The following is a 12,149-nucleotide window of genomic DNA, read 5'->3' on the forward strand; positions in this document are numbered from 1 at the left end:
CAAGTTCAGTCCCGAGAGCTCTGTGCACAGATGTGTATCTTATTTTGATGCATATCATAAGGGTCTCAGTGAGCCCATTTCCCAGAAGTCAAGAGTAAAGATGTGAGATGTTCCAAGGTAGCAGGTCTCCAACGAGAGTCAGAATCAGAAAAGGACTTAAAAAAAAAAACCAGGATGAAAACTGCCATCCCTATGGCACAGAAGTAACTATATGATTTAACAGTATGTGATACCAAGTTTGACTGCTTACAAATGCAAAATGCCACTGTACAAAACACATACATGGGGCTGGAAGGATGACCCAGTAGTTAAGAACACTGGTTGCTTTTCTGGAGGTTCCAGGACCAGTTCCCAGCACCCACATTGTGACTCACAACTGTCTGTAACTCCCAAGGCACCCAGTGCCCTCTTTTGGCCTTCATGAGCAATGCACAAAGAGAGTATGAAGACATATGGGCAGGCAAAAATACTCATACAGATAAAAAAATAAATAAGATTAAAATAAAAATTTAAAGACATATACACTAATGCCCCATATACTCCAAAAAAAAAAAACCAAATAAAGTCAGTCACAACTTGGAAGATGTTTGTTATGCATAAAACTGACCAAATATTGCTAGCAACATTACGGAATATAAAGAATTCCCATCTTTAAAAATGCCCCCCTTACTTAATATCCTGGCTAGGATTTGGGTTTGTTTGTTTGTGATTTTTTTATTTTTGTTTTTGTTTGTTTTCTCATTTGTTTGTTTTTTGTCAATTTGACATAAGCTAGACTCATTTGGGAGGAGGGAACGTCAACTGAGAAAATTGCCCCATCCGATTGACTTATGGACGAGCCTGTGGTGCATTTTCTTGATTGATGATTGATGGGGAGGGGCCAGCTAACTGTGGGTTGTGCCATCCCTGGGCTCATGGTACTGGGTGCTATAAGAATACAATTCCAGTAAGTGGTATCCCTCCATGGTTTGTGAATCAGTTTCTACCCTGACTCTCCTCAGTCCTTATGGACTTTAAGAATTAAGCTAAAATGAACCCCTTCTCTCCAAGTTGCTTTTGGATGTGGTGTTTTATCACAACAATGGGAACTCCAAGACACTTGACAACCCCAAACCTAATCCTGTGGCCTGGAAATATTATTATTTATGTCCTGGCTGCCATGCAGGAGATAAGAAAGAAGGAAAGGTATTATCTACACAACGGAGTACTCCTCAGCTATCAAAAACAAGGACTTCATGAAATTCATAGGCAAATGGATGAAACTGGAAAATATCCTGAGTGAGGTAACTCAGTCACAGAAAAACACGCATGGTATGTACTCATTGATAAGTGGATATTAGCCCAAATGTTCTAATTACCCAAGATACCTCTTTAGGTGCTTCTACCTGTTTACCCGTGTTACCCTGTATCTCTTTAGGGGAGTTATTTGAGACCTTCTTAAAGTCCTCTAACATCATTATGAGGTGTGATCTTAAACCAAAATCTTGCTTTTCCGACGTGTTGGGATATCCAGGGCTTGCCGTGATGGGAGAACTGGGTTCTGATGATGCCAAGTGACCTTTGTTTCTGTTCCTTAGGCTCTTGCCCTTGATTTTCACCATCTACTTGTCTCTGGTGTTAGCCTGTCCTGCTGTCTCTGACAGTGGCTTGACCCTCCTGTAATCCTGAGTGTCAGCACTCCCAGAGACCGGCTTTCTCGCAGTGGGATCTGGGTACAGAGAGCTGTGGCACAGGGTCAGCTCCAGGAGCAGGCAGATCATCCACTTCTGATAAGGATCCTCTGATGGGGAGGGGACCAATCCATGGGCCACCAGGGCCCATCCAAACACCCTCGTACCAGACATCATCAGTACATCACTAGACATTGAGAGTTTTCTCTAGACTGTCCCCCGAAGGTGCTGATCCTTTCAGGGTGAGACACAGGAAGACCATAGCTACTTCCATGTTTACCAAGAAAGGGAAGATGTCAACGGTAAAATTCTGGTTAAGGCATCATCTGACACAAAACTCTGCCGGTATTCTAGGCTTTCCCATCGCCAAAGAGGCTTGCGTTGACAACCCAGGCTGCCGTCTGGCCTCTGTCCCTATTTCACACCATTCAAGTGTGCCTCTGGCTCCCAATGGTCCAATCCTCTCCAACCCCCCACCATGAAAGTTCCCACAATTTTCTCAGATGGGTTTCCCTTGGAGTCCTTCACATTCTCCATGAACTCCGCTACCCGATGAACACCCCACCGCCACCACCCCAGACTGTATGTAATCACACAGTTGAAGCAATCTGCTTCTGATCCTCTTGCTGTGGCCCTGCAGAATCCATCCAGCCCCGGCTCAGCCTGTGGACTAAACCACCCTCTGGAGAGTCCAAAGTAGGACTGACTGTTCAGAATGCCCTCTGAGTCCCGAGGAACCGTATCCTCCAGAGTCAGGCAGGACACCAGTACACAAGCTGGGGACATGAGGTACCCACGAGTCCCCATGGGCTGGGTCTCCTGCCTCGTGTGACCACCCCAGTCACATGGGACTTTGAGGATGCCCAGACCACCAGGATGGTCTTGTCTTGTCTTAGTCTCGGATCTCGGCAGTCCCTACAAATTCATCTGCAACCCGCATGGCCACTAGATCATCCACTTTGAGAGGCCATACAGTCTCCCACCAATTCAACACCACCGCATGGCAGGAAACACCACTTCTAGGCACCGGTTTCAGCCCTGCCCTTCAAGAGCATGAACAGAGCATGCCTTTATTCACCCTTAAAGCACATCTTTCTTCACTGTAAATGGGGAAACCACTACACTCCCCAGTTTCCTGCCACAGACTCCAACCTAAGGCCACTGCCCTAGTGGATGGCTCCTCGACGCCATGCCTCACATTGTGTTAAATGATTTCCGGGTCTTTGAAAACGCTGTTAGTGCCCATAGGACAAATGCTCCTGTGATCGTCCTGCTGACATTTCCTCCATCCGTCGCCCAGTTCTGGGAGAGAAGCGAATGCCTCTGAGACAATCCCACCCCGTGCCATCCCATCTGTAGCACTGGGTCCAGCCTTAGGAACATGAATGAGTACAGGGAGGTGAGAAAGATTGGTCTCCGATCTTGGCCAGCACTGAAGGTTGTGTTGGGCTTTCTCTTTCAGCCACACTAATCGGTGTCATTAATGACTGTCCGCCTAGTGACCAATATGGGACATCTTTGTGTGCAAAGGTCTGAGTTCAGGGGGGAAAGTCTGGGTAGAGTATCTCAGCGGAACCATCTCTCAGGGTCCCAACAGCTTTGTGTATGCTGGACACAGGCCAGACGTGCTCGCGCAGGTGCTCTTGCAACACCATGCACTACCGCTGCTGCAGTGAGCTCCTGAAGTTTCATGCTTTCTATGTGCCAACGAGGTGGTTTCTCCACACTTGATGGTGGAAAAACTTGAGGGAATTATATGTTGGTGGGATTGCAAGCTGGTACTACCACTGTGGAACTCAGTCTGGAGGTTCCTCAGAAAATTGGACATTGCACTACCTGAGGACCCAGCTATACATCTCCTGGGCATACACCCAAAAGATGCCCCAACATATAACAAAGACACGTGCTCCACTATGTTCATAGCAGCCTTATTTATAATGGCCAGAAGCTGGAAAGAACCCAGATGTCCTTCAACAGAGGAATAGATACAGAAAATGTGGTGCATCTACACAATGGAATATTACTCAGCTATCAAAAACAATGCCTTTATGAAATTCATAGGCAAATGGATGGAACTGGAAAATATCATCCTGAGTGAGGTAACCCAATCACAGAAAAACACACATGGTATGCACTCACTGATAAGTGGGTATTAGCCCAAAAGCTCAAATCACCCAAGATGCAATCCACAGAGCACATGAAGCTCAAGAAGGACAACTAAATTGCAGATGCTTCCGTCCTCCTTAAAAGGGGAAAAAAATAACCATAGGAGGGGATATGGAAGCAAATTTTAGAGCAGCGACTCAAGGAACGGCCATTCAGAGCCTGACCCACATGTGGCCCATACATATCCAGCCACCAAAACTAGGTGAGATGGATGAAGCAAAGGGGCGATGCTGACAGGAACCGGATGTAGCTGTCTCCTGAGAGCCTCTGCCAGAGCGTGACAAATACAGAGGTGAATGCTCGCAGCCAACCATTCCACTGAGAACGGGGTCCCCACTGGATGAGTTAGAGGATGAGTTAGAGGAAGGACTGAAGGAGCCGAAGGGACTTGCAACCCCATACGAACAACAATGCCAACCAACCAGAGCTCCCAGCGACTAAACCACTACCCAAAGACTATATGTGGACAGACCTATGGCTCCAGCTGTACAGGTAGCAGAGGAGGGCCTTGGTGGGCACCAATGGGAGAGAGGAGAAGCCCTTGGTCCTGGGAAGGCTGGATCTCACAGTGTAGGGGAACGCCGGTATGGGGAGGAGGGTGGGAGTGGGTGGTGGGTGGGGGAGCGCCCGCATGGAGGCAGAGGCTGGGGGGGGAGGGATAGGGGCTTTCCGGAGGGGAAACCGGGAAGGGGGATAATATTTGAAATGTAGATGTAGAAAATATCCATCCAGTAAAAGAAAACGAAGAAGAGGAAGGTTCCATCAGTACAAGCCACCCAGGAGAGGCCTGGGATACCGACCAGGCCTCGTAGGGTTCCCAGAGAAACCCACCAAGAGCCGAGCGGTAGCCCAGCCCGGAACCAACCCTCGCGAGAACTCACCTGCGCAAGCGCAGTGGGCACACACGTGGTGTGGTGGGTGTTAGCGGTTTGTAACCGCCACCTCACCTGCGCAGCTGAGCCTGAGCAGTGCAGTCGCTGGAGCCAGGATCGCCGCGTGAAAAGTCAGGACCGCCAATGCAGGGTCCAGACGAGGACGACTCAGGTGGCAGAAAGGGGCTTGACGAAGGCGGCGAGGATGGGCGGCATAGGCCTCAAGCTGCCGATGCCCATCCTAGGTCTCAGAGTTCGGCGACTGAGGTTGACCACGACAGCTCCCCGCGTCTGAATAGCCCACAAGATGCCCGCAGTCAGGCCGCTCCTGGCAGCTCCGGCCGGGGGAGCCCCGCAGTGTCAGGAGTGTCAGCTGAAGAGGCCGCCATCATTCCCCAGGACGAGCAGGTGCCACTTCTCCCTGGACCCAGCGGAGACGCTGCAACAACTACAAGTCGGCTCCTGGAGTTGTATCCTTTCCCGGGAGACCGTGGCAGGGGCTGCGGGAAGCCAGGGAGGATAAGATGAGAAACGGGGGTGGGGTGGGATGGGGTGGGGTGGGGGCGGGGGCTTTGGGTGGGTGAGCAGGAAGACTGGCAGCGGGGTGGGGAAGAGACAGAGGAGTACATTCTGCATTGAAGAAATGTCATGCTGGCGGGACAGGGGGTCGCCTGAGCCTGGGGAGATTTTAGGGCGTAGACGAAAACATGAACCATTGGGGAGGTGGGAGGCGGGTGAGGCTTGTTTCACACAGTCAGAGAGATGGTTCGGGGGTAGTCCTGGTCTTGGACGACAGAAGAGGACGGTGCCAGACAGACCTCGGAAGTATACCAGGCCACAGAGCAATACGAAACCTAGAGGTGGGTGGTACCTTAACCATTACCTTCTCCCAGCTCTGTGAGAGTGCCTTTCTCTTCTGCTGTGGAGGCAGACATGGCACGCAGGTCCCTGGTCGCCAACGCCCAGCGTCAACTCTTAATGGTTCCACAGGAGTACACTGTGAACGACAGTATCTTAGCTGTGTCAGTTTTCCAAAACTGTGGAGCGGGGGAGGCCTCAGGGTTGGGAGGCGGTGTGTGCACCAGGGGCTTGCTGAGGGAGGCCTGGGAGGGTTAGGCGTAAGTGGGAAGGCATGGCGTGCTGGGCCGAACAGATCCCTTCGATCGTTTCCCTGACGGTGTCTCTTTCTCACATGTAGTAGGTGGACTACGGAAGACCCTCTTCTCTTCCGAATTTCCATCAACAACTTCCTTGATCAACTCTCCCTGGTCATGAGAAACATTCAACACCTTCAGTTTGTGGCTTTTAAACGAAGAAGAGAAAGAAGTCGTAATAACTGATCTGTTACCTGCTACAAGACAAGACAGAAGCATTTCATGCTTTTGGTAATGGCCACCTTGCCTTCAAAGTTCAATGTTTTTGATGCATATATGCCTGCTGTAAGTCTCTTGATGGGCTTGTTTCACTATTGCTAAAGGAACAGGTACTTAAGCATTCATTGCCGAGCAAAATACAGCTGACTTACTATGTTTTGTTTGTTTATATGACTTTACTTTTGTATGTCTATGGCAGAAAGCTCTACTCTTCTTTTTTTCTTTCTTTCACGTGCGTGCTTCTGGAAGAAGTTCTGGGATTGAGAACTTCTTGTAGTCTAAAGTAATCTACATTCTAAAGATTGTTTTGGTAGTGTAAAGACAGTTTAGGAAATGGAAGAAAAAGGCAAATCAGTTAAGGCCATTTATTAAGCACTAAGTACAGTAACGCTTGAAATAAGAAGAGTTTAATGTGAAAAACAGTGCTTACTGTGCAATCAGGAGATGAGGCAGAGTAACATTCAGCCAAGAAAAACCAAAACCAAAACTAAACACATAAGAAATGTGTGACTTCATTATCATTGTTTTCTTTGAAATATCTTTGTCCCGTTCTGTCGTTGTTGTTGTTGTTTGTTTTAGAAACCTCTTCTGGTTTGGAGAGGTAGAGGAATCATGGGTTAAGAGCACAGGCTACACCTCATGGGGATATGGGTCCTGTTCCTAGCATGCACATGATGACTAACGACCCTTTGTAACTCTGTTCCAGGGGATCCAGTGATATCCTCTGAACACAAGTGGTGCACAAATACCCGTACAAAGACCCACATGCAAAAAATAAAATAAAAATTTAATTTAAAACGTACTAGTTCTACAGTTGTCTTACTATACTAAGTATATAAAATTGGCTTATGAGGTTTTAATTTTTATATCAGTTTTTCTTCAAAATACATAAAAAGTCCTCCAGTTTTTTCCTTTGACCCCCTCGCCACACCCCCTCTCCTCTCTTCCGGATCCACCCCTTCTCCGTTTTTCCTTTGAAAAAGAGTAGACTTCCCAGGGATCGCAACTGAATGCTGCATAACTCGGTTGCAATAACACTGGACGCTGCATATCTAGTTGCCATGTCACTGGACGCTGCATAACTCGGTTGCAATAACACTGGACGCTGCATATCTAGTTGCAATAACACTGGACGCTGCATAACTAGTTGCAATGACACTGGGCGCAAACCTTCATATCAAGGCTGGACGATGTAACTCAGTAGGAGGGAAAGGGTCCTAAGAGCAGGCAGGAGTCAGAGATAACCCAGACTACTATTGTTGGGAGTCCCACAAGAAGACCCAGCTATACAACCATCAGGTATATGCTGAGGACCTAGCTCAGATCCATACAGGGTCTGTGATTGTCGCTTCAGTTTCTGTGATCCCCTATGAGCCCTGTTAAGTTGATTCTGTGGTGTCCTTGACCCCTGTGGCTCCTACCAATCCCCCACCCACTCTCATGCAGGGCTCACCTGCCTCTGCATAATGTTTGGCTGTGGGCCTCTACATCTGCTCCCCTTAGTTACTGGACGATGCCCCTCCAACGACAATTAGGCTAGTCAATGATCTGTGAGTATAGCAGGATTCTACTACCATTTTCTGCAATTCTAAAGCAAACACCATTACATAAAACAACCTAATGTAACCTTCCTTCCATCCTTAAAATTTTTAGTATTGGAATCAGTCTTTAGCCTTTGGAAGAGCTATGACTCTTCACATTTCATTTACTTTGACTCAAGAAGTCTAATGATACGCCAGGTCCATTGATTCAAACATACTTTCCACTAGGTAAATTGTGAAGCCTAGCTGAAAAAGAAAGCCTATTTTTGAGATTATTTTAGTGCCATAATACAGATTAGTATGGTGTTCACACACACACACACACACACACACACACACACACACACACACACACACACAGAGAGAGAGAGAGAGAGAGAGAGAGAGAGAGAGAGAGAGAGAGAGGGAGAGAGAGACTTTAAAGGGTATAACAAGTGCTAGTGAATCCAACATACCAGGAAGAGAACTGTCTATTGAGAATTTATGTTTCTGAATAAAGAAACAAATGAATAAAATACCCAACAAAGGGGAGAAAGAACCTGTAAGAGACCATATCCAGAGATTATATATGGCCCCCAGTAGAGGGATGGGGCCACCCACCCATCGCCAAAATTTTAACCCAGAATTCCTTCTGTCTACAGGAAATACAGGGACAAAGAGGGGAGCAGAGACTGAAGGAAAGGCCATTCAGAGACTGCCCCACCTGGAGACCCATTTCTTAAGGGTTGGGCTGTGAGGGGCTCTTTGAAGACAGAAAGTCTTACAAGTCAGAGAATATGAATTTTGTTCTTGCACACATCTTTTGAAACTTTTAATTGCCCCCAATTTAACAGTATCACTTTTTTTTTTCGGAGCTGGGGACCGAACTCAGGGCCTTGCGCTTGCTAGGCAAGCGCCCTACCACTGACCTAAATCTCCAACCCCAACAGTATCACTTTTAAAATAAGTTTTGTTGTTTGAAAATAAAGTTAATGTTAATAAGCAGGTTCAAAACTATAGCAAGAAAGTATTGTCCAAAAAGATAATTTACATACATATTCAGCTACCTTGTAGGGCTCCCCCAAAAGATCAAAGCCTGAAGAAAAAAGATCTTTTTGTTGAACTTCTTGACTCCTTCATTCCCATTCCCCCCCCCCTTTTTTTGGTTCTTTTCTTTGGAGCTGGGGACCGAACCCAGGGCCTTGTGCTTCCTAGGCAAGCGCTCTACCACTGAGCTAAATCCCCAACCCCCCATTCCCTTTTTTTAAGTGCACTACAGTCTTGTTCATAGTGCCTGACATGAAAAGGAAAAGACAAACAGAGAAAATGTTAATTAACCATGAAGAAATGTAGATCTCCCTAGTTATGCCTAAGAAGAAAAAAAAAAGATGCAAAATCAATTCTTTCCAACACAGTGCTGCATAGAGAACCCTTTCCTTATCTGTACTGAATTTAAAAATAAGAAAAAAAACCCCCAGAAATTTGTTCATTAGAAATTGTACTCGTGGCCGTATAAGTATGTAGAAATCTTCTCTTTTGCCCTTTTTCATTAGCAGATGCAGTTTCATAGTATGAAAAGGTAGTCTACTATGCAGAAGAGGGATAAATTACGGTCACGTCATGTTATTAGCCACCTGGGGCCATGAATCCACATATGTCACACAATACAAAGAAATAAATTATTAAAGTACAAATCTTTACGTAAAATGGAGCTATTCCCAAAGCCTATACCATATTTTAATGATCACTGGTGAGTTTCCAGGCATTAAACCATCTAAAGTGGCAGTGGACACATATGAATCTTAACTAATTTTTTTAAATACTTGGAATTCCTTTTTGATTGGAGACATATATATGCATATGTATACACATATATGTATGTGTGTATGTGTATACACACACACACACACACACACACACACACACACACACACTTTACACTGCTCTAGGAACCCTTTGGGAAAACTTTTAAGAAAGGAAGGGTCCTAGCTAAACCAACAAATTATTGACTAGGAATGAAAGAGGTTTATGGCAGAAGAATTAATTGCATTCAATATAAAGGTGTTTTTAAAACACCACTTCTGAGAGTTTCATCACATTTGAGGCTTTTCCATTGAAGTATTCAGAGATTCTAGACAACATTTAAGCTCTAGTCTGTACCCCTGAGGGTTACAGAATTGATTGCTTCCTTATTAAGAAAAATCTTAACCCACAAGGTCTCCTGTCTAAAGGAAATACAGGAACAAAGAGTGGAACCGAGAATGAAGGAATGGCCATCCAGAGACTGCCTCACCGAGGGATCCATAAAATCTGCAGCCACCAAACCCAGTCACTATTGCTGCTGCTAAGAAGTGCTTGCTGACTGGAGCCTGTTATACTGGATTCCTGAGAGGCTCTGCCAGAGCCTGACAAATACAGAGTCAGATGCTTGCAGCCAACAATTGGACTTAGCATGGGGTTCCCAATGGAGGAATTAGAGGAAGGACTGAAGTAGCTGAAGGGGTTTGCAATCCCATAGGAAGAACAACAATATCAACCAACCAGACCCCCCCAGAACTTCCAGGGACTAAACCACCAACCAAAGAGTACACATAGAAAGACACATGGCTCTAGCTGCATATGTAGCAGAGGATGGCACTGTCTGGCATCAATAGGAGAAGAAGCCCTTGGTTCTGTGAAGGCTCAATTCCCCAGTGTAGGGGAATGCTAGGGCAGTGAGGCATGAGTGGGTGGGTGGGAAGGGAGTCCGGTGGGGGGGAATGGGAGAGTGGGGTTCCAGAGGGGGAACCGGGAAAAGAGATAACATTGGAAATGTAAATACATAAAATATCCAAAAAAATAATTAAAAAATTAAAAAAGAAAGTTATTCTCTCTACCATGCAATACTTCAAATTAAACTCTAAATGTATATGAGTTATATCAAAAGTTGAGAATCTCTAACACAAATATCTGAAACTCAAAATGCTACCAAATTTGAAACTTTTAAAGTGCTTACATGATGCTACAAGTGGAAAATTCCCTAGTTAATGGTATGTATGAGAGGTCAGAGTGAAAATTCAGGCACACGAATCATATTCCTTCACAGTGGGAGCATAAGATTTATATGCAACATAAATTTCCTGTCTTTTCCACATGATATCTATGTACGGATCTGGGAGGCACAATTACAACTAGCTCATCAAAACATACCCAGTGGCATAATAGTGGGATAGGTGTTATAAGAGTAACGCTTTTGATTGAATTTAAATCCCAGTCCATAGGACAGATCCTATTACTGGCTAAGTCATAGAGCATAAAGGAAAATCTAATTCTATTATTCTGCTTTTTAAAAGCACACACTGTGGAACTGCATCTAGGATTTAATCATTAAAATTATAGATCAGTGTAGTTCTCAACCCTCATCAGAGAAATTTACTTTTCAGTATATGGTAAGTAATCCTTTACTAATAAAATGCAGATGATAAAATATTGTGGAATTCTCACTCATAAATGAGGCACAAATTCCAGCACATCTGAGGCTCAGATGCCACTTCAGAAGAGATGGTAGAACGATTCTAAGAGCCAGAGATAGTAAACACAGACATATTATTTACTCACTTTATGGAGCTATTGTACACATGAACTTACAGCAACTCTGACTGTATGCGTATGAGATGCATAAGAACAATACATCAAAAATCCAAGCATGGATGAGGAAGGGGTTCATGAAGTTCTTCCCCTACTGGCAAATGTGGTTCTTTGAAGAGGAAGAGTCAGTTTTCTTAAGAATGTGGCCCCTGAGAGACTACACATGCTATGCTCTAATAGATTGTCCTACATTCATGCACAGTTATTGGATTTAATAAAAAATGAACACATGTAATTGGGAGGAAAATTTAATGAGAGATAGGGAAGAAATTTAATGAGAGATAGAGTAGGTACTATGGGTAGATTTGACCAAGCATAATATGCATGTATATGAAATTTTAAATAAATAGAGGCATGTATAGTGATGCAGGCCTTAACCACAGCATTGAAAAGACAAGGAGGCATGTGGATTTGTGTTGGTTTGAGTAATAATGGCCCCCATAAGCTCATCTATTTGAATACTTAGTCATCACAGAGTGGCACTACTTGTGAAGGATTAGGGGGTGTGGCCTTGTTGAGGTTGGTTGTACCATTTTTGCAGGAATTGTGTCACTGGGGGTTGACTTTGAGGTTTCAGATGCTCAAGCTAGGCTCAGTTGCTCACTCTTGCTGCTGCCTGCAGATCTGAATGTAGAGCTCTTACTTCTCCGGCACCATGTTTGTGTGTTGCCATGCTCCCTGTGGTGGTGATAATGAACTAAACCTCAGAAACTATAAGCAAGGCCCAACTAAATGTGTTCTCTTATAAGAGTGGCTTTGGTCTTGGTGTCACTTCTAGCAGTAGAACACTAAGACAGGATCTCTGTGAGTTTGAGACAAGTTTGACCTCTATCCCGAGTTCCAGGTCAGTCATAGCTATATAGTGAAATTCCATTTCAAAAGAAAAAAGAAAATATTTCAAAATTAGTGGAAAAACCAGAA

General features: G+C 45.1%; 1 protein-coding gene across 1 annotated transcript; it reads left to right on the top strand.

Moving 5' to 3' along the window:
- The first annotated feature begins 4,705 nt into the window (after positions 1–4,705).
- Positions 4,706–6,883, top strand: Ctag2l2 (cancer/testis antigen 2 like 2). Its single transcript, XM_006229616.4, has 4 exons — positions 4,706–5,178; positions 5,602–5,730; positions 5,907–6,093; positions 6,788–6,883. The coding sequence occupies exons 1-3, from the start codon at positions 4,853–4,855 to the stop codon at positions 6,046–6,048; spliced, it is 597 nt and encodes a 198-aa protein (XP_006229678.1). The 5' UTR covers positions 4,706–4,852; the 3' UTR covers positions 6,049–6,093; positions 6,788–6,883.
- Positions 6,884–12,149: the final 5,266 nt, after the last annotated feature.

This window comes from Rattus norvegicus, chromosome X, assembly GCF_036323735.1.
Source record: "Rattus norvegicus strain BN/NHsdMcwi chromosome X, GRCr8, whole genome shotgun sequence".
NCBI classification, from domain to species: domain Eukaryota; kingdom Metazoa; phylum Chordata; class Mammalia; order Rodentia; family Muridae; genus Rattus; species Rattus norvegicus.